Genomic DNA, 25139 nt, shown 5'->3' with positions numbered 1-25139 from the left:
ACATTCCACTAATCATATAAACAAATATTTTATATGTATAAAAATGAAAATCAACCGAACGGATTAAAATCTAGTACATAAATTAAAATAACCAGCAATATAAAACGACTGCAAAAAATCTATCGATGTTCAGTTGGATAGTATCGTCATTATTGAACTTGCTCAGAAGCTATCGATGTTCGTCGTCGTATATTTTCAACTCTTTACTCAAGTCTAATACCAAGACTTCTTTCTCCTAAGTTGTCAAAATGGTACAGCCAATAGAACCTATAGAGGTAGTCACCATGAGACTGACAGAGCTACATAGTACTAGTAATAACCTAATCAGTGCAATTATACAAAGGGGGAATGAAGAGTACCCAAGTATTTGCATCAGACTGCGCTTTAAAAGCCCTTAAAACAGCGGCATTTGCTTCTTTCTCAAGTTGATGAAGTTGTGCGCCTCCAGGTTATCTACAGAGACAAGAATTATTAACTTATCACCTAAGGCATTAATGGTCTTAATTGAAAGCTAGAAAACTGTGTTGGTTAAAAGAATGGTATAATTCTATCACAATTCTTTCACGACTATGATAATGGACTCGTAAAAATACAACAAAACACAACCTACCAGCAGTCCTTATACCATTCAGTAATGTGTTCAAGACGTATACCTCCAGCTTTTAGTGCTACATGGTGGATATAAAGAAAATTTAGTACTACCAGTTTAACTAGCAATATTATAATTATGGTAATATAATTAATGATGTGGTGTGTTGTTAAGCTAATATAATTAATAAAATTGTTAAACAGAGTAAAATATGGAAAAATAATTAATGTAATTATATTAATGAAATTAGTAAAAAGATACTGTACTTTTTTTATAGTACTATCCATGTTTTCAAATGATTATCATCTATACTATTATTTATGAAGTGATTTACCTTATTTGTCATGATTTTCATGATTTTAGGTAATTTTGCTTATTTGTCATGTTTTAATTAGGTGTAAGGTGACTCATTAATTTATTAATAGTTTTTAGTTGAGTCCATAATTTATTAATTTAAATAATATAACTAGAAAATATGTAATTAGATATATAATTATTTTTTTTGCTTTTTTGTCATGTTTTCCATAATTTTAGTCAATTTTGCCTATTTTCATGTTTTTATCAAATTTTAGCTTAGTCATTGATTTATTAATAATTTTTAGCTAAATCACTAATTTATTAATTTAAAAATATCTGTAATAAATTTTATATATAATTAAAAATGAATTTTGGTTTAATAATATTTAAATTTATATGTTATATTTAAATTCTTATTTTCTTATTTGTCATATTTTATTAGGTTTTTAATCTTTTATATAGGTCAATGATTTATTATTAGTTTTTAACTGAGTATTTATTAATTTTCAAAAAACCCGTAATGAATTTTATATATAATAAAACACGTGTTTTATTTTAATAATACTAAATTTATATGTTATATTAAATAATTAATTATAAACTAATATAATAGAATTGTGAAAATATATTTAAAATTTAAGAGAATTCTTATATATGTTGTGTTGCTATCTGAAAACAATATTTTTTATTATAAAGCTAAAACACTAAGATATGAAACAGTTTATAATTAAATATTAGTCAAACAAAAATAATTATATAAAGATATTTTCTGAACTATTTCTAATATATAAGTGTTTTAAAACTTTTAACACAATAATAAGTACATAGTTTGATGAACGTTTTTTAACATATATAAATAATTTGATGTTTGATTTAACTATTTAAAATCATAAATAATAACTTAACTTGTGACTGAGTTCAAAACAAATTTTCTTGCTTTTACTTTAAACGAGTTTACGTTTAATCCGTGAAACACTATAGCTTCAGTTGGTGACCACTAGAAGAATGAAAAAAGATGATCAAAATAAAAAATAAAATTTCATTTGTGGAACTGAAAAGAATAAAAAAAAAAAGAATTTTTGTTCAATTTGTTCCTTATCAAAATTGCATAGGAAAAAAATTTCTTATAAATTCATTCCTCCATGGAGAATTAAGAAGAAAAAAGTGGGATCTACCTTTCAATAATTTGACTAAAATTTCGACATAACTGATATAAATTTTGAGGAACAAAGAATTCACCATAAAATTTTTCTTTCAATATGTTCACCAATTAGAGTTTTATAATGCTGATTTTTGGATTAATAAGACATAAAATAATAAGTAATCGTAAGATGATTATGCCCGCATGTGCGGGCAAAACACCTAGTTTATAATGTTAGTCAAGTTTCTAAACAATACTAAGACATATTTCGTTTTAATAATATAGATACAAGACTCCCAATAACCATTGTACTAAGAAACACAAACTTGCAAGTTCTTAGTAGTGAATTTCTAACGTAAGCTATAACACAATATGTAAAAAGACTAAATTATTTGTACGAGCAGATTAGCTAAGCTAAGAGAAGGTTCATCATCAAACGCCTTAAGCTAAAACATTATACATACCTATGTTTTCAAAGCTTGTTGATAAACTTTAAACTTGGAGAAGGTTAAAACTAGTATGAATATACTTGTTTTTATATGAATAAAACTTATAACTACCAAACCCGTATTTATATATTCCTTAATTAAAAACTTGATTTGCTTTCCACTCTAGGAAGTTTTCTTAAACTAAAAAAAAGTTAAGTCACTGCTCGAATCAACAATAGAAAACCCACAAAGAGCGTATTTGTTCTCCATTGATTCAGATACGAAACCCTAGGATAGGAAACTCGATCTGCTAAAAACAGTTCATGAGGTTTAGGGTTCAACTTATAAGGCCCAACAAGAAGAGCAACTCCGGCTAATATATATCCAAATATTACTTCATATACAAACAAAAAAACAAGCTGAAATTTATCACTAAACAAGAATAGAGAAACTCTTTAGAATTCTTTGCACAAAGCGTTTATACTTCTTCTATAATTCTTCTTTAGCTTTGTGAAATCATCACTATGTTTAGACCATGTAATAAATTGATCCAAGATTCCATTACTCTTTGTAATATTACTCCTTAAGTTTTATATATTAAATTAAAATTTATTTCACAATAAGTGTTATTTTACATTTTCGATACATATATTAAATAAATTTTTGATTTTAATCTTATTTGTAGTTCAATAGTTAATAAATTAAAACAAAAAAATATAAGTAATGAAGATAAACCAAAAAATCACTAATGTTTTTAATTTGTGTGCAAAAACACATCAAACAGAATGAATATTTAATTAACAATAAATGCTTGAAACATATAAGTGCATATAAAAATGTTACCCCTATAGCTAACTGAAGTGACAAAAAATTATCTTGTTGCAAACAACTAAAAAACGTTATTTTTTAGTTAATGCAAATCACCAGCTATAACATTCAAAGCGAGTCGATTACTATATATACACCCGTATAGATCATGGGAATGAAAGAAGAAAAAATAAATCAAATAAGAAAGTTAAAAATTAATCATAGATGATGGAGATCAAGATAATTTTCATGGCATTTTTCCTTATTGCTACTTTAGTATCATATGCACATCCAAGTTTGGGTCAAAAAGATGTTGACGATGAACCACTAGTCAATTCCGGTCGCGAGTTTGATACATTGGATACGATATCACCGGCTTCCGAAGATTATAATAGTTATATGCTCAAGAACCTGTCACCAAAATATGTAACATATCTCAAAACATATCTGGACAAGGTGGGGATGGGGCCCAATGGTGGTGCGAAATGTTATGATGATGTTCTTGAAGAAATTCTTACGAACAAACCCGTTTCCAGAAAATGTTGTCTGACGGTAGTAAAAGCCGGTAAAAAATGCTACATGGAAACTGTAAAGCTTGTGTTTCGATTGTATCAACTCAAACGTTTTGCTTCTCAAGTTTCTTTCAAAACCAATAAAGTCTGGAATAGATGTTCTGCTAACGTTGAAAGTCCTTCATCATCTCATGATGATGAAAATGAGTTATCTTAATTGAACTTTTGTTATATTGTGTGATATATTATAAAATAATGGTTTGTTATATATTCTATCTATATAAAATGAAATCAAAGTTTCATCATAATATGTGTTCTCCTAATTTTAATCATGGGTTGCTCTACCAGGTGTTTGTTTAGTACAGTTTTTAGTTTATCAAATATAAGATCTGATTGCACATGGATCTTGTTAAAAATATGTGTATATTTTGTCATCAAAATGACAAATAAAAAACCTACTTTTTCTCCCGAAGTGTCCCCAGCTGCCAAAACCTTTGTCTTTATAGCATCTCCAAAAGACACTCTATAACTTCAAATATGAAGTTTTTTGCTCTCCAAAAATGAACTTCAAAACTTCAAATTTGAATTTGAAGTTTTGAGGAATGAAACTCTATATATGAAGTTTCACTTCTCAAATCTTCAAATTTGAAGTTTTATATTTTTATTTGTATTTTAGTCCCTGCAATAACACATCACAATTATAATTTATAAATATTTTCTTGTTTATTATTTTAATCCTTATAAAAATTATATCTCATAAATATTTTAAGTTTTATTTAAAAAATTTAAGTTTACACATAAAATTAAATAAAACTTTAAAAGAAGATTTAAAATATTTAAAAATAGATTTAGATAAAAAAATATACAAAAGAAACTTAACAAAAATCTTTAAATATATTACATGAAGACATAACTATTACACAAATTTAAATATTACAACAACACTAATAGTTAGGTAAATTTGATCCGGACCTTTCAAAATTTTCAAATATTGTCCAATTTTTGTTGTGTAATTGAAGATGGTTGTTGTTGTTGATGATGATGTCTTTTCGTACAATTCTTTTTTGTTCATATTGAATATATTCACGAGTATTAATATCATCGATAAAAGTTAGTCTTTTAGCAATATTTTATGTTTCTCTTTTATTTTTTTGTTCTGATATAATGTATTTACAAGTATTAATATATTTCAACAATTTTTATCTCTAATCTACTAATTAAAAATGAGGAGAGCTATTTTTACTTTGAAATGCACTAGTATATCATATATGCATTACAAAAATCAATTTATAGAATAATATAGTATTTTGCTTGAAGTTTAATATTAATTAAGTTATTTTGTTTAAAATTTTATATTTTAATATAATATTTTATTAATTAATATTGTTTTAATATTTATAATATTTATATTTTAATATAATATTTTATTAATTAATATTGTTGTAATATGTTTATATATGTGCTAGTTATTTACAAAAGTTTTATGAATTCAAATTAGTTATGACAAATATAATGACCATATTATAAAATAGAAATAGTTCTGAAATTAAGTTTGAAGTTTTGATTTTGGATAAAAACACCTTTAAACTTCAAATATAAAGTTTTGGAAACAGTTCCTTTTTGGAGATGCTCTTAGATCAATAACTTCCCCTGTGGTTTGGCTTCGTCACAGCCAGGGAGCATCTTCCTCCTCCTCCTATTTCCTCTCATGTGACTTATTCTCTCTTTTCCAGTGTCGTCATTTTCTCGTATTTTATGTCCTACGGTGTTTTTTCTTTGGATTAGGACATTGATGGTCTCGACGATACAACTTTTTGGTGTTCTTCGTTCAGGCTAGAGAAAGAAAGTTTTTTTGAGAGAAAGGAAGGTGTTTTGGTTCTCTTCATTGGTCCAGTCTCAAGTTGGTGGTTTCAACCTTTGATCTCGTTCTCATGGAGATTTTGATAATTGGTTCGTCTGTGGTGGCGTTTGTCCGGCCAGATCTGTGGCTGGTTTTTCCAGATCTTGTTTTTCTATCCCGGTTGTGAGTGGTGCATCATTCGACTCCCATCAATGAAGTATTTTGGGTGGGAGTCTTGCTTGGTTCTAAGATTTGAGTCTTGTTATTTTCTAGGTAGTTGGTGATCGTCTGTTTTTGTTCTTGCTCTCTCTTTGGCAATGGAACTGTCTATGGTTAGTTTTTTGGTTCTAAAGTTTGGAGTTCACTGGTTACGCTTCGTGGCTTGCTTGTCCTTCGGATTCAGTTTGTCCTTGATTCTTGTTAGAGGAATTAGTCCTTGTTCCCTATTTTATGGTCGTTTCTATCTAGGCGTTTACTGGTCGTGTCATTTGTTGTTGTCCGACTTCGCCGCATTCAGAGGTGTGATGAAGATCAATAGGTCTTAACTTGCCGGATTATGAGCCACAGATTCATGGTGATGGGAAGGTAGTCTCTCATTATTTGGGAGGAGGAAGATGCATCATGTGGCTTGTTGTGGGCATCAGCTGCCGATTACTCACCGTGAGAGAAGTAAAAAAGCAACTATGTTGTTCTTGCCTTGTATGTATGGCTCGCACATTTGTTTGAGATTAATTATAGATGCCTATTGGTGTCTTTTTATTTGAGTTTTTATTGCTGGCCGGTTTGGCTGAGGTTGTAAGAATACTTTGATTACAAGTGTTAATAAAAAGTGAGAGAACGACATATAAACAATAGGTAACTTTGAATTTTTTGTTCCGTTTTGACAATTTTCTAAAAAAACAATAGATAACACTCATTTTTTTCTGGTATGTATCCCTCTTACATCTAGGCATTTATCATTGTATGTATAAGGTATCTGTTCTCCACTGATTCAGATACGAAACCGTAGGATAGGAAAATCGATCAGCAGAAAACAGTTCATGAGTTTTAGGGTTCAACTTATAAGGTCCAACAAGAAGAGCAACTTCGGCTAATATAGCCAAATTTTACTTCATATACAAACAAAAAACAACCTGAAATTTATCTCTAGTCCTTATCACTAGACAGGAATAGACAAACTCTTTACAATTCTTTGCACAAAGCATTTATGCTTCTTTTGTAATTCTTCTTCGGCTTTGTGAAATCATCACTATGTTTAGACCACGTAATGAATTGATCCAAGATTCCCTTAATCTTTGTCTTAAATGAAATATTACACCTTAAGTTTTATATTAAATTAAAATTTCTTTCACAATAAGTGTTATTATACATTTTCGATACATATATTAAATAAATTTTTGATTTTACTCTTATTTGTAGTTTAATAATTAATAAATTCAAACAAAAAATAAAAATAATGAAGATAAACCACAAAATCATTAATGTTTTTAATTTGCGTGCAAAACCACATCAAACAAAATGAATATTTAATTAACAATATTAAATGCTTGAAACATATTAAGTAAATATAAAAATGTTACCCCTATAGCTAACTGAAGTACACAAGAATTATGTTGTTGCAAAACAACTAAAAACGTTATTTTATAGTTAATGCAAATCACCAGCTATAACATTCAAAGCGAGTCGATTACTATATATATACAAACTTATAGATCATGGGAATGAAAGAAGAAAAAAAAATTCAACTAAGAAAGTTAAAAATTAATCATAAATGATAGAGATGAAGACAATTTTCATGGCATTTTTCTTTATTGCCACTTTAGTATCATATGTGTATCCAAGTTTGGGTCAAAAAGATGTTGACGATGAACCACTAGTCAATTCCGGTCTCGAATTTGATACATTGGATACGATATCGCCGGCTTCCGAAGATTATAATATTCATATGCTCAAGAACATGTCACCAAAATACATAACATATGTCAAAACATGTCATGACAAGATGGGGCCCAGTGGTGGTGCGAAATGTAATGATGATGTTCTTGAAGAGATTCTTACGAATAAACCCGTTTCCAGAGAATGTTGTCTGAAAGTAGTAAAAGCCGGTAAAAAATGTTACATGGAAACTATAAAGTTTATATTTCGATTGTATCAACTCAAACGTTTTGCTTCTCAAGTTTCTTTCAAAACCAATAAGGTTTGGAATAGATGTTCTATTGAAGTTGAAAGTCCTTCATCATCTCAGAAAAGTCCTTCATCATCTGAGAAAAGTCCTTCATAGATGTTATCTTGATTGGTTGAACTTTCATTATATTATATGATGTATTATAAAATAATGGTTCATTTCAACAAAAAAAAAATGGTTTATTATACTATTCTATCTATATAAAATGAAATCAAAGTTTCGTCTGAATATTTGTTCCCCTAATTTTAATCATGGGTTGTTTTATCAAGTGTTTGTTTAGTACAGTTTTTAGATTATCAAATATAAGATTTGATTGCACATGAATCTTGTTAAAAATATATGTGTATATTTTTTCTTTGTAACTCGAATAAATTATGTTGTTTAGAAATCAAGTATAAAAAGTGAGAAAACGGCATAAGAAAAGAAAACAATATAGGTAACTCTCATTTTTTCTTTGGTATGTATCCCTTTTTACATCTAGGCAGTGTATTATATGTATAACTCTGGGATTATAATAGCAATATTGTTCTATGACGTACAATTGTACGCCACCAATCTCATCATTTACCTTTCTAACAAGCATGGCCGGTAATGGACATAAATATGAGTGAATTATTGGCCTGTGATCTCTAAAATTTTAGAAAATAAATAAATAAATTTGTAACAAAGCAACTTGAATCCAACGATACAATACTACCAGAATTCTCTCTCTCTCTCTCTCTCTCTCTCTCTCTCTCTCTCTCTCTCTCTCTCTCTCTCTCGCTCTCTCTCTCTCTCTCTCTCTCTCTCTCTCTCTCTCTCCTCTCTCTCTCTCTCTCTCTCTCTCTCTCTCTCTCTCTCTCTCTCTCTCTCTCTCTCTCTCTCTCTCTCTCTCTCTCTCTCTCTCTCTCTCTCTCTCTCTCTCTCTCTCTCTCTCTCTCTCTCTCTCTCTCTCTCTATCTCTCTCTCTCAACTTACTAAAGGAGATATAATTAGCTAAAGACATCTCTAATGGTACACAAAAAATTTCTCTATATTTCACTTTATTTTAGAGTAATTCTATTATATAGTAAACCATTAAAACAAATTCAACTTTGTAGTAGAGTTACTTTATTTTAGAATGAAATATAGAAAAAAAATTTGAGTACTATTAGAGATGGTCTAAGAATAGCTATATTACCACAGCTATTTGATCAATTAGTGATATTTAATACCAAACTAAAGATAAATAGTTTGTAGAAGCATTGTATCCTACTGGTTAAGGTTTAAAGGTTTTTACATCCATATCTAAGGTTCGAATCCTAGACTATGCAATTTCTTGCGGATTACAAGAAATTCAAGTTTCAAGTCCCGGAGAAAACGAATTATTAAACAATTATGCCGACTACAGAAGAAAGACTTACAAGAAATCTTCAACATGGTGCAAGTAAATCTGGCCAGGCGTAGATTTTCATAGGACGGCTCAGGTAATGCAGTTAGGCGTAAGTCCTCATAAGCCAGGTAGCATTGTCGGTCGTCGAATCGTCTATGTAATTTTTCTGATATCGTAATCGTAATATCCTAATAAATCAGTTTTTTTTAAGATAAATAGTTTACAAATCTACTTACAACATCTTCTTCACGTGTGTGGTGGTCTCAACTTCAGCCACAGGTTAGAACATAATTTATCATTGTTTATGTCGGTAATTAACACGTGATGCATAGTTTAGAGAGTACACTTTGAATATCTCAACAACATTCTTACCAAACTCTTAGCATTAATTTTATTAAATAGAACAATTCACTTGATACGCGGCGTGATAATTAACACATCATCATCATACAGATAAAGACATACTACTTATTTCTTCTTACGCCATTAAACCAAATCAACAAGCCTTAAGCGGGGTCCCACAGAGACAGAGATTGTGAGAGAAAGCAGATGGTTCAAATGTCTGAAGGAGACCACCACTTGGGATTTTTCCGCAGAGATGATTGTAACTAACGTTGAAATGCTCGAGACGCAGCTTGTTTAGCTCTCTAGGAAACTTCCCGAAGATTTTGTTATGGCTCAGATCCAACGACACTATGCTCCTAGCGAACTTAACCTTGGAGAGATCGAACTCAAACATGTTTCTCGACAGATCAACACGTATTGTTGTTTTGTTACGTCCGAAGAACATCGAACCATCTCCGGTGAAACTGTTTCCCGACAGATCCACTGCGTTAAAGTCGTACTTTGACAACGATTCTGGTACTTTTCCTGCAGGACAATTGTATTAAAACGCTTTAAACCGGTTTTTAAATTTGAAAATAACAATATGTAATGGTCACAAAACATTTAAACTACGAGACTAGTATACAATAATACGACATGACTAGAATTTTATAAACTAATAAAATTAAACCGATGTTGCTTACCTGAGAGCTTATTGTTAAACAAGTAGAGATTAGGAACCTTGCCAACAAAAGAACCGAAAGAGTTCGGTATAGAACCGGTTAACTTATTGTCGTTGATCTGAATGGCATCTAGCTTCGGCATCTGAGAAAGCGAACCGGGAATTGGACCGGTGAACTGGTTAAACGAAAGGTCTAAAAACGTAACGCTCTTGAGCTCGCTGATGAAATCAGGAATATAACCGGAGAGATTGGTCTGCTTTAACCGGAGGAGGTCCAGGTACTTGAGCTTGGTGATGGTGTGTGGAATGTTCCCAGTGAGGTGAGTCAGGTAACTGAAATCAAGCGTACGGAGCTCAAGAAGGTCGCCGACCTGGGCCGGGATCTGGCCGGATATTTCACCGGAGGAGATGGTGAGAGCGGTGACGCGGCCGTTGGTGCACTCGACGCCGGTCCAGGTGGTGCAGAAGTCGGTTTGGGGGTTCCAGGAGGAGAGGAGTGGAGGGTTGTTTAAGGCTTTCTTGATTTGGAGGAGGGCATTCTTGTCATTTGAGGAGGAGCTGTGAGAAGATGGGAGAGAGATGAAGAGTATGGTGAAGAAGATAGAGAGGTGAAGAAGGAGCTTCATTGTGATTTTGAGTGGTTGCTTCTGAGTAGTGAGAGGATGCTACTACTTCTGATATATAACAGAGAATTTCAGTGGAACACAGCTGTGTTATGTTACTGCATTTGTACAAACTACAAACTAGGGTTTTACACAACTCCCAACGTACAATATTCTTTTCTTAAAGTTTTGTAATTCATAAAGCGCGGTAAATACATATTCAATTTTTTATTTAAAATTTTGAAAGTTTGCATGTGGCTGCAGTCACTCCACGAACACAATGTGTGGCATAGTGAGTACAATCATGTGAGTTGCGATGCTGCAATCATTTCATGTACATGCAATGCAAACGATAAGTATTTAAACAGTATATAGCCTCTTTTTTTTTTTGGGTCAAAAAACAGTATATAACCTATAAGAATGTATCTTTACCCCAAGATTAATACAAATTACATGACATTATTCGCAAAGAACGAAAAAAACGTGTTAAACATCTAATGATTATGACATGACAACGGAATCCAATGAGTGTGCGACAGTCTTTGTTGTGAATCGAGACAAAAACAATAATACAAGTAATACAATGGGCAGACAAATAAGTATTAGTAGAGCCCACCACTTTCGATAGCCAAACGAATCTTATTCCTAAAATCAAAACAAATGATACAACACGAGTATATCTTACACAAATACCACGTCCCTTTATGTTACAAAGAAGTTGTGTTCTCGTTTAACTCTTTCCACTCCTGTGAAACTCATCATCGTGCAGCAGAAATGTGGTGAAAAGAACAGTTCTCATCCGCTCTGTGGCTTCATCAAGAGTCATTTGTAATATTCTGCGCTGCAAATTCGAGGGCAATAAAAGAAGAAGAGAGGTTGTACATGAAACTATGTCAGAACTACTTTTGATTCTCTATTTAATAGTTTGACCCCGTACATTGGGCACTGGCCCACTGCGTCAACCTAATTTGTAACATACCCAGTATAATAATCAGAGTCACAATAATGCATTCATCCTAGATGCACAACTAAAGTTATGATCGAACACTTGAAAAATGAAAAGTTGGCTCATAATGTACCATATCTAATGTTGGCTTGGATGGCATTAACTTAACGTCTAGTGTATATTAATTTTGAAAATTATATAAAAACTAATGTTTCACTAGTTTGTGCCTAATAACAACCCCATAGATAATGAAACAAGAAAATATTCACATAGTCTCATTTTTTTCTAAAAGTTAAAACACAATCACAATATCAAAATGTTGGCCTCCTTGATCATAGTGGTATGTAAGAAAGTGGGGCTCTTGGTTTCACCCTCATAAGTCATAACTCTTCTTTCTCTAGTAAACCTTGGCTTATTGTTTCGTTTCAAGAACAAATGGCCTAACATGAACAAAAAACAACGAAAAGACACAACAAAAACCAAACAAAAAAAGAATACAATCTTTTGTCCTTTGCTTTTGGAGTTACGTTTTGTTACGTTTTGCCGCAACATCCACCTCTCTTCCCACTCTCTTCCTCGCTCGGAATAATAATCCTAGTCCCCTTCAAGAGACTCGAGTTCCCATCGGCGTCATCATCATCAGCCGTCAGTGATTTCTTGCTGATTATACGATAAATCTCTGTTAAGATGGTCAAAAACGCAGTTTCAACATTGGTAGCTTCGAGAGCGGAGGTTTCCATGAAGAACAAATTTTCTCTTTGTGCAAACTCTTGTGCGTCTTCTGTTGGCACTGCTCTAAGGCTTCCGAGATCGCATTTGTTTCCGATTAGCATAATCACTATGTTTTTGTCCGCGTGCCCTCTTAACTCTTCTAGCCATTTAGCCATGTGATCAAATGATTGACGTTTGGTCATGTCGTAGACCAACATTGCCCCAACAGCTCCACGGTAGTATGCGCTTGTCACCGCCCGGTACCTGAAAACAAAAACAAAAAAAAAAACAGTAAAAACCAGATGCATATATGACAAACAGGGTAATTAATTGTACAAAACTATAGAAGCCAATGGGAAACTTAGTTTCTGAAATGGGTACTCGTGAATTGTTATGAGTTATGACAAAGAAGCATAGAGTACGAAAGGCACTGTGGTGATGTTCGGTAGTTTTCGTACTATCACGTATCTTACAAAACAATTCACATTCATCTCTGAATATTGTTGCCACTTTCTTCATGTGTAACATACTAGAACCATCGATCATGTAACCATATATATATCTACTTAAATTATTTGCCTAATATCCGAAAACATCAATCTCTACCAACATTAATCAATAATAAGGATGAGTTGTGAATGTTTCTGATCATTAACAAATGGGTACGTTGTTAATTTTGAGAGAATAAAAACACATGTTATTACCACGTTATAATAACCATGCATGCATGTCACTGTCTAAGCGAATGAAGATTTGAGACATTAAGTAGCTTGAAGTGGAAGATGAGCAAACCTTTCTTGGCCAGCAGTATCCCAAATCTGAGCTTTGACGGTTTTGTTATCGATAACGAGCGTTTTAGTCTGGAACTCAACACCGATGGTGGCTTTAGAATCGACACTAAACTCATTCCTAGCGAACCGAGCAAGCAGCTGTGTTTTTCCGACCGCGGAGTCACCGATCAAGACGACTTTAAACACGTAATCGATCTTTTGGTTGTAATCTCCATACAAATTAGACATCCTTAAAACCAAAAAAAAAACGGACACGAGATAATATTCCAGATCACGATCGTCTGAAAGAGTCTCGGATTCGTGTAATCAACGGAATGTAGCATGAACAGAAAAGAAACTCAGATCAAAAATGGAATCGCGAGAGAGAGAGAGAGATGAGAATGAGAGAAACAGAGGATTAACGGCCCATGCGGGACCCAGTTACTCTTGTTCCTATGTGCCGTGGATCACAGATCTTACCCTAGACTGCATTCATCTCGGCCGTTTATTTTACATATAGCCTCTTGGTCACCGTTCAATCCCCTAACCGGTGGTCTTTATCTGAACCGATTATTAGAAGTGTTCAATTCTTTTTTTTCCGACAAAGTTTATTTAATAAAGGCCCAAAGCCCATCACAATTACAAGGCCCACATCAAATACGGCCCACTAACAAACCACTAACAAACCGCAAGCCCAAGAACGGCCCTAGGCCCAAGAGAGCAAAATGATGTCGGCCGCGTTCCATCGCGAACCGCCGCATCACTTCTGCCTCGACTATCACCGGAGAACCACCCACCGGTACACCGAAACCACCCCGGAGCACTTCGACTCCACACCATCTTCACCGCGACCGCCTATCCTCCCAATTAAGCCTAATCTCGGAGAGAATCAATCGTGGCCGAGATCTCATCCGCCACAGTTCAATACAGGGCCAAAAAGTAGGGGGCTTCGCTCAAACAAACGATCTCATCCGCCAGTGTTCAATTCAAATTAACCAAATAAAAAAAAAGCGAAAGCAAAACCAATGAATGAACCGTTAATTTGTAAAGAGACTAGTTTCCACATCATGAAATCAAATACCAAATCAACCTCGGTTTATTTATTTGGTCACATCAAACCAATTTCGGTTAAATTTAGGAAATTTACAAAATAACCCCCTACGTTTACAATATAAACTAGAAATATTGTAAAATGAAAGATGTAAATTAGAAATATAAGGTTAATTATACATATGTTCGGATATCCATTCAGGTTCGGGTATTATCTGTTCGGATTCAGATATTTTGCTACATCGATTCAGATTTCGGTTCGGGTTTTTTGGATTGAGGTCGGGTGCCACTTCGGATATCGTGTGAAGTGCCCACCCCTGAGGTTAAGAAAGGATCAGATACTTTTCACAAAATAGGCGGCAACACAAAAAAAGGTTGGAAACAATTGGCGCCAAGAAGCATTTCTTCTTTTTAACTCGTACGGCTTCTCTGATCTGATGTATTGTTGTTTCGACGAAAGAGTAAAACGAGAAGGTTGAGAATGGAGAACGATGGGGGATGTAGTAGCGAGAGAAGTCTTTACGAGGTATCTCTAATCTCTCCTTTTCGTCTTTTATCAATCTGCGAATTGATCCGCCATTAGGGTTTAGAGATTAAAAGATTCTTTTAGATTTTGGGATCCGGTTTAGTTTTGGATTGTTTTGTCAAAATTTCATTGTTATGATCCATTGTTTTTGTTGGTTGGTTAATTGTATGGTTAAGAAGATTAATTCGATAGAAACGAATTTGGTTGAAGGTACTTGGAGTGGGAGCAACAGCAACTCAGCAGGAGATAAGGAAAGCTTACCATAAGTTGGCTTTGAGGCTTCATCCTGACAAAAACAAGGACGACCAGGTTCAATCAACACTCTGCTCTTGGGTGCCTTTGTTCTATTGGTCCATTTGCATTTACATGGATGTTTGTTTTTTTTTATTCTTTTTGGTTTTAAACAGGAAGCTAAAGAGAAATTTCAGCAGCTGCAAAAGGTGATTTCGATTCTCGGTGATGAAGAGAAAAGGGCTGTCTATGATCAAACTGGCTCCGTCGACGATGCTGTAAGTTGGATTCTTTATGATTTTTATTTTCAGTTGCTTAGTTACTATCCATGCTGTGTATTTGTAGATTCTTTTACCTGAGATTCACACTGCACATGTGTGTATTAGTCTCTTTTACTGTTTCCAGTTTCTGTTCAAACGCATTGGTGAAAGCCATCTCTGTAAGAAAACTACAAGATTTCTTTTCTTACAAACTTGTTTGTTCCCTGTCACATTAGGATCTCTCGGGAGATGTGGTTGACAACTTGAGGGACTTCTTCAAGGCAATGTACAAGAAGGTAACAAACACCACCTTCGACAATTGATTCTCCTGTTTCCTTGCATTTACTGATTCTTGTGGCGTTTGTGTAAATAGGTCACCGAGGAAGATATTGAAGAGTTTGAGGCAAACTACAGAGGTTCTGAGTCTGAGAAGAAAGATTTGATTGAGCTCTACACCAAGTTTAAGGGTAAAATGAGCAGGTAACTTATTATCCTCCTTGTTTTCATTCATTATTTTAAAATTTATATGAACATTTATTGTTGGTACTATATCTCTTCCAGGCTTTTCTGCTCAATGCTTTGCTCCGACCCCAAGCTTGATTCACACCGTTTCAAAGATATCATCGATGAGGCCATTGCAGCAGGTACGCTTCTCTCTCTGTTCCACTAATTCTTTGTAAAAAAACGCATTTGTTTGTGCGCTATTAAACCATTGTTCCACTTACGCAGGAGAAGTGAAATCAACAAAAGCTTACAAGAAGTGGGCAAAGGAAATCTCAGAAATAAAACCACCCACTAGTCCCCAAAAGATGAGACAGAAGTAAAGCTTCTCCATGTCCTTCCTTCCTTTTCCAATAACTTTGTTGTAACATGTTTCAAATTTCCATACTTGTAGAGCAAAAGAGAGCACAGATACAGATCTTTACGCTCTAATATCACAGCGAAGAGATTCGAGGAAAGAGAAGTTCGATACAATGTTCTCCTCACTTGCCTCCAGGTATGGTAGCAGTGCTGACACAGAGCCAAACGAAGAAGAGTTCGAAGCTGCCAAGAGAAAAGTCGAAAGCCGGGTTTCATCAAAGAAGTCAAGAAGAAAGTAAAGCTTTTGGGGGGGAGTAGTGTCACTCACTATGTTAGTGTGTGATGGACAAGAAAGTCTGTAGAATTTATATATCAAACGTTTGTTTCCTAAGGTTAAAAAAATTTCTGTGACAGACGGTGTTTGTGAATCTCTTATTGTAATGCTATAATGTCTGCTCTCTCCTTGTAACCTTGCCAAAACGTATAAACGGAATAGACGCCAAAAAAAAAAAAGAAGAAGAAAATATGCCGACAAGAAAAAGTAAAGTTTCCGACAGAACTCACTGAGTCATAACTCATAAGTTAAAGTGCATTTACATATTTCGCTTTATTATTATTATAAAAAATCGAGTTTTAACAGCAACGACCTAAACCTAAAAAAAAAGAAGAGAAGGAAGTAGCAAGAGAGATTTAGTCGTAGCAATAGTTGTTGGTCTCGATTCCTTCCTCTGAAAGAAACAATGGCATGGGATTTATTCTTATGGATTATCTCCTTCGTTATCAGCTTAGCCCTCGTCGCTTCCGTCTTCTATCAGGTCCTTCCCACCTTTTCTCCCCCCCTCATATTCTCAATTCGAGATCTGTCCTAAGGATTTTTTACTGTTCCATTCGTGCGTGTGTAGTAACAACTGTTCACAATTTATTACCTGAATCCTAGCTAGCATACATACGCCTTTGTAGCTGTGAAAAAAACATTCTTAGCTCAAAAAATTTGGTGTTCATCAATTTTGTACTAATAAACCTCAAAAGAATTTAGGTCCAGAGAGGTTTCACTGTTGATTATTTTCCTTTTGGTTTGTCTTCAATGCTAGTTTGACAGCTATTGGTCTGTAAGATGATTCTTCTTTAGTGTAAAGTTGTGGATGAGCTGAGAGTTATAGGATGAAGAAAGTGATGGAATGAGATAAAACAATATTTTGTTTATCTCACACACTATTATCACCTCTTGCTGAAGTGTTGAGAATGTTGTAGGTTATATGTTTAACGGATCTAGAAGCTGATCACATGAACCCTTTTGAAACATCAATCTGTATCAACCGACTGGTGCTGCCTGAGTTTCTCCTCCAAGGCTCACTCTGCCTTCTCTTCCTCCTCACTTGGCATTGGTTCTTCTTCCTCGTGTCTCTCCCTGTTACATGCTACCACGCTATGTTGTAAGCCTCTCCTTCTCTCTGTATCTATATTCTTGTTTCTTGATTTGACATGTATGGAATCTTATCACACGGTTTACAGATACAATAAGAGACGACATCTCATTGATGTCACTGAAGTGTTCCGTGGTATTGACTTTGAAAAGAAGCTAAGGTTTACCAAGCTTGGGTTCTACATCTCTCTCTTCATCCTGGTTGTCTTTAGGTAAATAAAGAGTTACAGCTTAAGCTCTCTTCTCTCTGTTTGTTTCTTCTGCAATGAAGTTAATGAGTCCACAACACATTTTTTTTTACAGGCTTACTCTCTCGGTGGTCTATAGCTTAACGGAGGACGATGATCTACTTCATCTGTTTTGATTAGTGTGTTTGTTATAGAAATTTGTGACGCTGCTGCTTTAGAATTAGTCAGTTAGGGATTTACTCATATGATTCTAATTGTCTTATATGATGTAGTTTTACTGTATGATTATTGACAATTCATCAGAAAAATTTAATGTTCAAGAGATAACTAGATACTTGTTAGGTGCTTTATATGAGATTATTATGAAGCAGACGCCTAGGCTGATTTTAAACTGAAAAATCGGTTTTGTTTAAGTAAGATTTGCCGACTAGTCACATGCATAAGCACTGTCTAAACCGATTTTTAAAACACCGGAAAAATCAGTTGACAATGGAGATGAAAGCAGCTCAAAGAGAGGAAAATGTAACAGTAAGAGAAAACTAGCTCACATTCAAATATTTATAACTTAGTTGCAGTAGATATTACATAGAAAAGCAGTGTGTTCACAAACTAAATCGGAAAATCAATGAGTTTCAAAAAAAAAAAAAATAGATTTCTACATATTTGACAAATAAAGAAAATGGGTTTTTCTCAAACTCAAAGCTCAAAATCAGGTTCCTTGGTTGAGTTTATCAGAAGACAAGAGCGTCTTTGCAAACCAAATAGCAGTGTCCCTAGCCGAAACACCGTCTTCACCAAACGGTGTAAGCAAACCAGCAAGTTCTTCATACTTCTCCTGCTTCACAAGCCCTGCACATTTCTCCAACAAACACTCCAATGCATCTGCTCTTTCTTTGCTCTGTGGTGGACCTAGATTCGTGAGCTTACTCAGCACAGAAGACATCTCACTCGCTGTTAGCTTCACCGTCTTTGCTTCCTCCACCTCACACTCACTTTCTACTACAACTTCAGACAGCTTTCTCTGATCATTTGCTTCCTCCACCACACACTCACTTTCTGCTACAACTTCAGCCACCTTTCTCTGATCATTTGCTTCCGGAATCGCCTCAGCTTCTTGAATGAAACATAAACCTTCTTGTGCACTCACAATCTCCACATCAACATCAAGTAACTGAGTTTCCGAGGAGATCATATTTTCCCATTCTTTTGGCACATCATTCTCTTCCTTCTGCTTCTCTGTAGTAGGCTCAGAAACCTTCAATGCATCGCAGCTTGGATCGATTCTTTTTGTTTCAGGCTTGTCATCTGTTTCATTCGTGGATGATGCTGGTTGTGATGAGCTGCTAGAACCAGTCTCAGCTTTAGTCCAAAAGGGATATAGGTTCTCCAAGCTGCGAGACACCTCGCTCTTCTCCCTCTCTTCTCTCTCCTTCACAAACTTGCCTGGCAGTGAACTTCTTCTTGCCTTGTCCTTGGGGCTGTTGATAGGGAAAACAGGAAGATACATAGGAGACAGGTTTTGACATTTAAGGAGGTATGGTTGTAGACAAGGGTTCCTTAGCAACTCGCAGGCCTGCAGAATAGTTAGTTAATAGCATTAGTGTTGTTGTTAGTCAAACAGTCACTATACGTTGATAACTTACTGTTGGCCGATGTTCAGGCTTCTTCCTAAGCATAAGCTTTATCATCTGCTTCCTGTAATATGAAATAGTTGTGACACGGTGCATGCTGTTTGTGGCATTGGAACGAAAGAAGAAGAATCTTACAAGGTAGAGGAGTAGACAATGGGAAGAGGAGACATCAGAGATCTGTTTATCTTGTTGATGAGTCCAGCCTTATCCTGTAAATTGTTTTTCCCTCACAACTTAGTTTCATATACTCACATGGGAACACTAAGTTAAGAGAGATAAAAGCTAAGACATGCTCACCGGAGCTTTAAACGCAGGCTGGTGTGATGTAATTTCATACATACAGCAACCTGAAGAAAGCAATAAGCATAAAAATGTGATTGTTATCAGTAACTTTAAAGTCTTTAACATATTGGGATTTTGATTATCTTAACTTACCTAGCGACCATATGTCAGATTTATATCCATATGGTTCATCTTCTAAAACCTCAGGACACATGCTGTTAGCAATTCCCGGAACCTGAGAAGAAATGATTTGTTTTTGAGATAGTAAATATACAAATCGGTGGTCCAGAGAGAATGCATAAAGCAAAAATACAAAAAGGTGTTTAGAGAACATACCAAGGAAGCAGGCTTTTCTGGATTGATTAGTTTCGCCAAACCATAGTTGTCTGCACCGTGAGTAGTAATCTAAAGCTAAGTTTATAGTGGGAAAGAGTAAAATTATTCTTCTCATTTATCAACATACCAAGCTGGACGTGATCATGTTTTGGAAGGAAGATGTTTGAGCACTGCAAAGATTATTCGACATTCAGAGTGTTATTCTTTACCAAAAAGAGACAACACACCAGAAAAGGTAATGATGAAAGATGTACCGTAAGGTCCATGTGAAGTACACGGTTTGAATGCAAATAGTTAACTGCCAGTAACAATTGTGCCAACCATTTAAAGATCCTCTGCAGAATCACATGTGAATATGTTATGACCAAAAGTAACAAGTATAAGGGAAACAAAAGAAGAAACTGAAGTGTAGAAGAGTTACCTCCTCTGGAAATAACTTTCCTCTGGCTTTCTTGATAGCATTAGCCCTGATTTGGTAATTTATTTTTGATTCAGTAATCATATTCATATCATATGTAAATTTCATTTAAGGCTGAGACCACAAATACAGAGTTGAAGAAAAGAATAACTCACATGTTCCCTCCCTCACAGTAAGCAGTAAAAATGCAGGCGTTATTGTCCTGTTTTAAAGAGAAAGTAAAAAAAAAACATGTGAATGCTGATTGATGATAATCTTAATAAACTTGTTAATACACAACAAACGTCTAAATACTTTACCTCATCAATCCAAGAATCTTCATATTCAACGATATAAGGATTGTTTAATTTTGAGAGAGATTTCAACTGCAACACAAACATATCAAGAAGATATTATGGGGAAAATATAAATATAAGAAGTGGAAAATCATATCCCAATAAATCAAACTTTGGTCCTTACACAAACTACAGATTATAAACCTTATGGAAACTACAAATCTAATGATCATCACCTTATGTGTAAAATGCCTTTTCAATTAGAAACCATAGTTAACAAAATAACCAGTGATAGATTCAAAGTCACCTCTTGGCAAGCGATTTGCTTTAACTTCTCAGTGTGTTTAGCCAGGGAAACCTTCTTCATTGCATACCTAAACGGAGACAAGAAACTTAAGGTAGCTAGAGACCAACATTATCACAACACACACAATTGTAAAAAAAAAAAAAAAAAAAAATCCAATTTTTGTATTTCCATGGAAATTTCAGACAAGAAAAAACAAAACCTTTGTCGGCAATTTTGGGGTTCAAAACTCAAATCACTACAAAACCCCCATTTGTCTGAAAAAGGAAACTAAGTTAAGGACTTACTTTTTGTCATCGATTCTGTGAAGAACCACGAAATCGGAAGTAGACTTGCCTCTTCTAACCTGCTCCACGACAAGATAGTTGTCGGGAGTGAACTTGTGAGCTTCTTCTTCTTCTTCAAAGTCCATTTGCATGAAATCTTACAACAACCCTGTAAAGAGAAAAAGCTCTCGGCTTTCACGAGGAGATGAGAAGTTGCGGTAAGTACGGTCCAAGGACGGCGACGACGGAGGGAGGTTGAAATCGTCTTTACTCTCTCTCTCTCTCTCTCTCAAGACTCTAATCTCATTGGACATTCCATTGTATAGTAGTAGTCTACCATTATTTACTTTTTCAGTTTTTTTTTGCTTCCTAATATACCTTTTATTTACTATTTAATATTTAATATTATACGTTTTTGTTTAAAAAATATTATTTGTTGTCAAATGAGTGAGTGTTTTGACGATTTCTTTTTTCTTTCTTTTAGTGGAGTGTCGGCAATCCGATTTGAAAATGATAATTTGAAAATGATAACGCGCATACTCCAGAAAAGAATTATAAATGCAAAAACATTCTTTATTTATGTATTTATTCCGTGAGCTAAATTGAATTCAAACAAAGGTTATTAACGAATTAAAGAGTTGTATTCTATTTATTGACAACATGAAAAGTCCCGTGAGTTATATTCTATTGAGATTTAAGTTTTATATGCTCAAGTATTTATTATTTTTAAATGCTATCATAACATCTGAGTGGTTTTAATTAAAATAGCTGCGTTTTCACCTAAGTTAAAAAAAAAAGATATTTGATTAAACTTAACTAACTTGTGAATGTAATACTATTAAGGTAGAAATGGTAAACTAATAAAACTTACTCCATCTGTTTCATTTTAGTTATCGTTTTAGGTTTATGCACACTGATTAAGAAAATACTTAATTTTACATGTTTTCAAAATAAAAACATCATTATCCATACACTTAACAATATTTCAACCAATAAAAAAATAAATTGTAGAATATTGTTTATAAATTTTGTAAATAAAACTCTACAACCACATTTATTTTGAAACAAAAAAATATTTTGCAAGACAACTAAATTGAAATGGAGAGAATATTTCCTTACTAAATCTTTTATATAACAGTTATCTTTCCAATGTCAAATTTAAATTATATGGTTACCATTTTAATTTTTTAAATAATAAAAATTGTTTTTCGGTAGGCCTTAATGTTTAGATTCGTATGTGATTATTTTAGGATTCCTTGTCTATAATATATAAAAAAGTTTATTTTTTCTTTTCAATTAAATTCCCAAAATTATTATAATACCTTTATAAGAATATTGTTTATCATATATTCCCAAAATCTATACTATTATTTGCGAAGTAAATTTTTAGAATCGAGCTCTTACGTTGAAAGTTAGAGCGGTTAATATTTATAATACCCTTCATGATTTTTATATATAATTAATTATCAAAAAATGAATTTTTATTAATAAAATTAACTTTAAAAAAAATAAGATAGTTCTTATATATTGTGTTGTTATCTTAAAACATAATTTTCAACTATAAAATTTTAAAATAAAATATAAAACAATTATAATAAATTCAGTGGTTAATGTCAATGTTATCTTTAGTAAATTTATAATTAATTATCAAAAATGAATTTTTATTAATAAAATTAACTTAAAAAAATTCTTATAAATAGTGTCCTTATCTTAAAACATATTTTTCAATTATAAAATAAAAAAAATAAAATATAAAAAAATTATAATAAATTCAGTGGTTAAAGTCAATGTTATATTTAATAAATTTTAATTAAACATATAAATTTAATCATATTTTTGTCATATATATATATGATTGATTTAATTTTTTTTGAAAACATAAATAATAAGTAATTATGCTGGTTTTGAATTAATAAAAAATAAATTTAATAAATATTTGTAAAACGATTAAGCCCGAAAATATCGGACAAGACACCTAGTTTATTTATAATATCTTTACAGAAAATTTATTTATAATATCTTGTGTATATTTCTTCGATGGTAGTCAACTATTATTAAGGGATTATCATTTGATTAGGTGTAGTCAAGGCTTGTACCTAACCCCGCCTTATATATGCATTTTTTAATGACCAACCGTAATCGTCGGCAGGTCGCATAAACTGTTGTTTAACTTTCAGTAGTCATAAAACTTGTCCCTTTATTTGGGATCATGAGTCACGCATATTTAAAAAAAAAAATCATGTACAAATCAGTCTGTGTGAGGAAAAATACATATTGGTCAAAAACAGAGCCGGTCCTAATAAATATATGGCTAGAAGCAAAAAAATTAAAAATGTGGCCAGTGCTGCTAAGGGGAATCGAACTTGTAAGGCTATACCCTTGTAATATAAAACAAAACCAACAATGCTATCTGAGAACCTTCTGTCAATATAAGGCCGCTAAACAACATATTCTCTGGCGGCCGGAAGCACAAGCTTCCTTGGCTTCCATCAAGGGCCGCCTCTGGTCAAAAAAATACATAAAATGTAAAAACAAAAGAACATGGAATCGTAATTCAAACGAACAAGATCAAAATGGGAGAGAGATGGTTCATGAACATAAACAAGACCAATTATGTCCCTTATTATAATAACTTAATTAAAATGATTAGAAAAGAAATTAGGAAATAACTGACGATAAAACATCTCCAATTCGGTTTGATGATCCTTGGCGGTTTCGTTGGTTGGCTATCTTACGCTCGCACCATTAACACGGGATAGGTTGATTCAAAGTTTGCCAAGAAGCATAAATTTAGCACGATCTTAGGAAATACCCGATTAATTATGAAGTGATTAAAAAGAAATTCTTGTTGTCAAAAAAAAAAAAAAAATTCTCTAAAAAATATTTGAGAATTGATTAGACACATGTCATTTATAATATTATATAATGATTTTCACTATAAAAAATGACACAAAATGGTAAAATTGATGACATGACTTATGATAATATGACATGACAGTTATATTTAATTAGGTTTATATTTTTGGTAAATTTTTTAAAATCTGGTAATAACATTATTAAAACAAATATATTCAAATATATCATTAAATAATATATTAATATAATATAAATATTTTACAAATTTCGAAATATTATTTAAATATATTTTATACTCATATAATTTTTATTATTAAACAAGATTTTCCAAATTTTATACAATCTTTTTAAAAAAATTTAAATTTTTAATCGTAATATCATTTTTTTTCTTTTTTCATATCTACCAATTTTAGAAATTCTGTTTAGTTTTATTTTTGATAATTTTTTAAAAATTTATACAAATTAATTTAATATATCTTAACCAAAAAATAAATGAAAATCTATCTAAAATAAACTTTTAAATAAATTAAATTATTCATTTTATCATAATCTTGTTTAAATTAATGAATATTTATATTAAAATATTGATGTAAAATAATAAAATCTAAAATATTAAGAAAAAAATATTTAAAAATATAATTTAAATTTAAAAAATTTCGCTACACATAGTGCAGGAAAACACTAGTTAGGAACATAAATCACATGACTGTTTTAGATGTGTGGTTGTAGTCTTGTAGAAGTAATCTTTTTAATCTTCTTTAATTAAGCCTTGGCAAATTCTGCATTCTCACCCTGAACAGTCATTTTATATTTTTCTTCTTTTTGACATAGTTTGATGAACAGTTTCTAGATGAAATGAAGATATTAAATCTAGAAGATATATTTGTTTGTATGAACCCGTTGGGATCTGTTCTCAAAGTTCTAGAAGATGAAAGTTGATAATTAAGAGGAAGAAATGATTTGGAACAAGAGGGATCTGAGGAAGAAGAGCATAAGTAGATAGAATGAAAATTCTGTATTACAAATCTTGGCTAATCTAGAGCCAGGCCTGACTAGAGTAGACTATACCTTTTTCTGTTTTATTTACATAAAATATAAGAAAATACA

The 25139-nt window shown here is 32.8% G+C and overlaps 7 protein-coding genes across 7 annotated transcripts; 4 read left to right on the top strand and 3 right to left on the bottom strand.

Moving 5' to 3' along the window:
• Window positions 1-1542: 1542 nt before the first annotated feature.
• Window positions 1543-4803, top strand: LOC125583444 (protein DOWN-REGULATED IN DIF1 11-like). Its single transcript, XM_048750394.1, has one exon. The coding sequence runs from the start codon at window positions 3488-3490 to the stop codon at window positions 3989-3991; it is 504 nt and encodes a 167-aa protein (XP_048606351.1). The 5' UTR covers window positions 1543-3487; the 3' UTR covers window positions 3992-4803.
• Window positions 4804-7364: 2561 nt separating this feature from the next.
• Window positions 7365-8198, top strand: LOC125583423 (protein DOWN-REGULATED IN DIF1 11-like). The gene has a single exon (XM_048750358.1). The coding sequence runs from the start codon at window positions 7386-7388 to the stop codon at window positions 7893-7895; it is 510 nt and encodes a 169-aa protein (XP_048606315.1). The 5' UTR covers window positions 7365-7385; the 3' UTR covers window positions 7896-8198.
• A 1317-nt stretch (window positions 8199-9515) lies between these two features.
• On the bottom strand, window positions 9516-10847 carry LOC106351771 (leucine-rich repeat protein FLOR 1). Its single transcript, XM_013791519.3, has 2 exons — window positions 10179-10847; window positions 9516-10020 (listed from the first exon to the last, which is right to left on the bottom strand). Exons 1-2 carry the CDS (start codon window positions 10780-10782, stop codon window positions 9647-9649), a joined length of 978 nt encoding a protein of 325 aa, XP_013646973.1. The 5' UTR covers window positions 10783-10847; the 3' UTR covers window positions 9516-9646.
• A 222-nt stretch (window positions 10848-11069) lies between these two features.
• Window positions 11070-14339, bottom strand: LOC106381514 (ras-related protein RABA4d). The gene is made up of 2 exons (XM_013821428.3): window positions 13208-14339; window positions 11070-12679 (listed from the first exon to the last, which is right to left on the bottom strand). Exons 1-2 carry the CDS (start codon window positions 13432-13434, stop codon window positions 12238-12240), a joined length of 669 nt encoding a protein of 222 aa, XP_013676882.1. The 5' UTR covers window positions 13435-14339; the 3' UTR covers window positions 11070-12237.
• Window positions 14340-14552: 213 nt separating this feature from the next.
• Window positions 14553-16515, top strand: LOC106351783 (chaperone protein dnaJ 6). Its single transcript, XM_013791528.3, has 8 exons — window positions 14553-14761; window positions 14972-15070; window positions 15169-15270; window positions 15489-15548; window positions 15626-15732; window positions 15814-15896; window positions 15982-16072; window positions 16148-16515. The coding sequence occupies exons 1-8, from the start codon at window positions 14717-14719 to the stop codon at window positions 16350-16352; spliced, it is 792 nt and encodes a 263-aa protein (XP_013646982.1). The 5' UTR covers window positions 14553-14716; the 3' UTR covers window positions 16353-16515.
• A 155-nt stretch (window positions 16516-16670) lies between these two features.
• LOC106351795 (protein cornichon homolog 1) lies at window positions 16671-17998 on the top strand. Its single transcript, XM_013791536.3, has 4 exons — window positions 16671-16868; window positions 17305-17486; window positions 17566-17688; window positions 17780-17998. The coding sequence occupies exons 1-4, from the start codon at window positions 16794-16796 to the stop codon at window positions 17838-17840; spliced, it is 441 nt and encodes a 146-aa protein (XP_013646990.1). The 5' UTR covers window positions 16671-16793; the 3' UTR covers window positions 17841-17998.
• Window positions 17999-18193: 195 nt separating this feature from the next.
• LOC106351805 (serine/threonine-protein kinase Nek7) lies at window positions 18194-21524 on the bottom strand. Its single transcript, XM_013791544.3, has 13 exons — window positions 21198-21524; window positions 20914-20980; window positions 20631-20696; window positions 20487-20533; window positions 20335-20380; window positions 20168-20248; window positions 20041-20083; window positions 19914-19963; window positions 19731-19812; window positions 19593-19642; window positions 19431-19504; window positions 19308-19359; window positions 18194-19237 (listed from the first exon to the last, which is right to left on the bottom strand). Exons 1-13 carry the CDS (start codon window positions 21326-21328, stop codon window positions 18374-18376), a joined length of 1653 nt encoding a protein of 550 aa, XP_013646998.1. The 5' UTR covers window positions 21329-21524; the 3' UTR covers window positions 18194-18373.
• Between the last annotated feature and the right edge of the window lie 3615 nt (window positions 21525-25139).

The sequence above is a fragment of the Brassica napus genome, chromosome A1 (assembly GCF_020379485.1).
Source record: "Brassica napus cultivar Da-Ae chromosome A1, Da-Ae, whole genome shotgun sequence".
Taxonomy (NCBI): domain Eukaryota; kingdom Viridiplantae; phylum Streptophyta; class Magnoliopsida; order Brassicales; family Brassicaceae; genus Brassica; species Brassica napus.
Note: the sequence above shows the minus strand (reverse complement) of the source record. Positions and strands in the feature narration are given on the sequence as shown.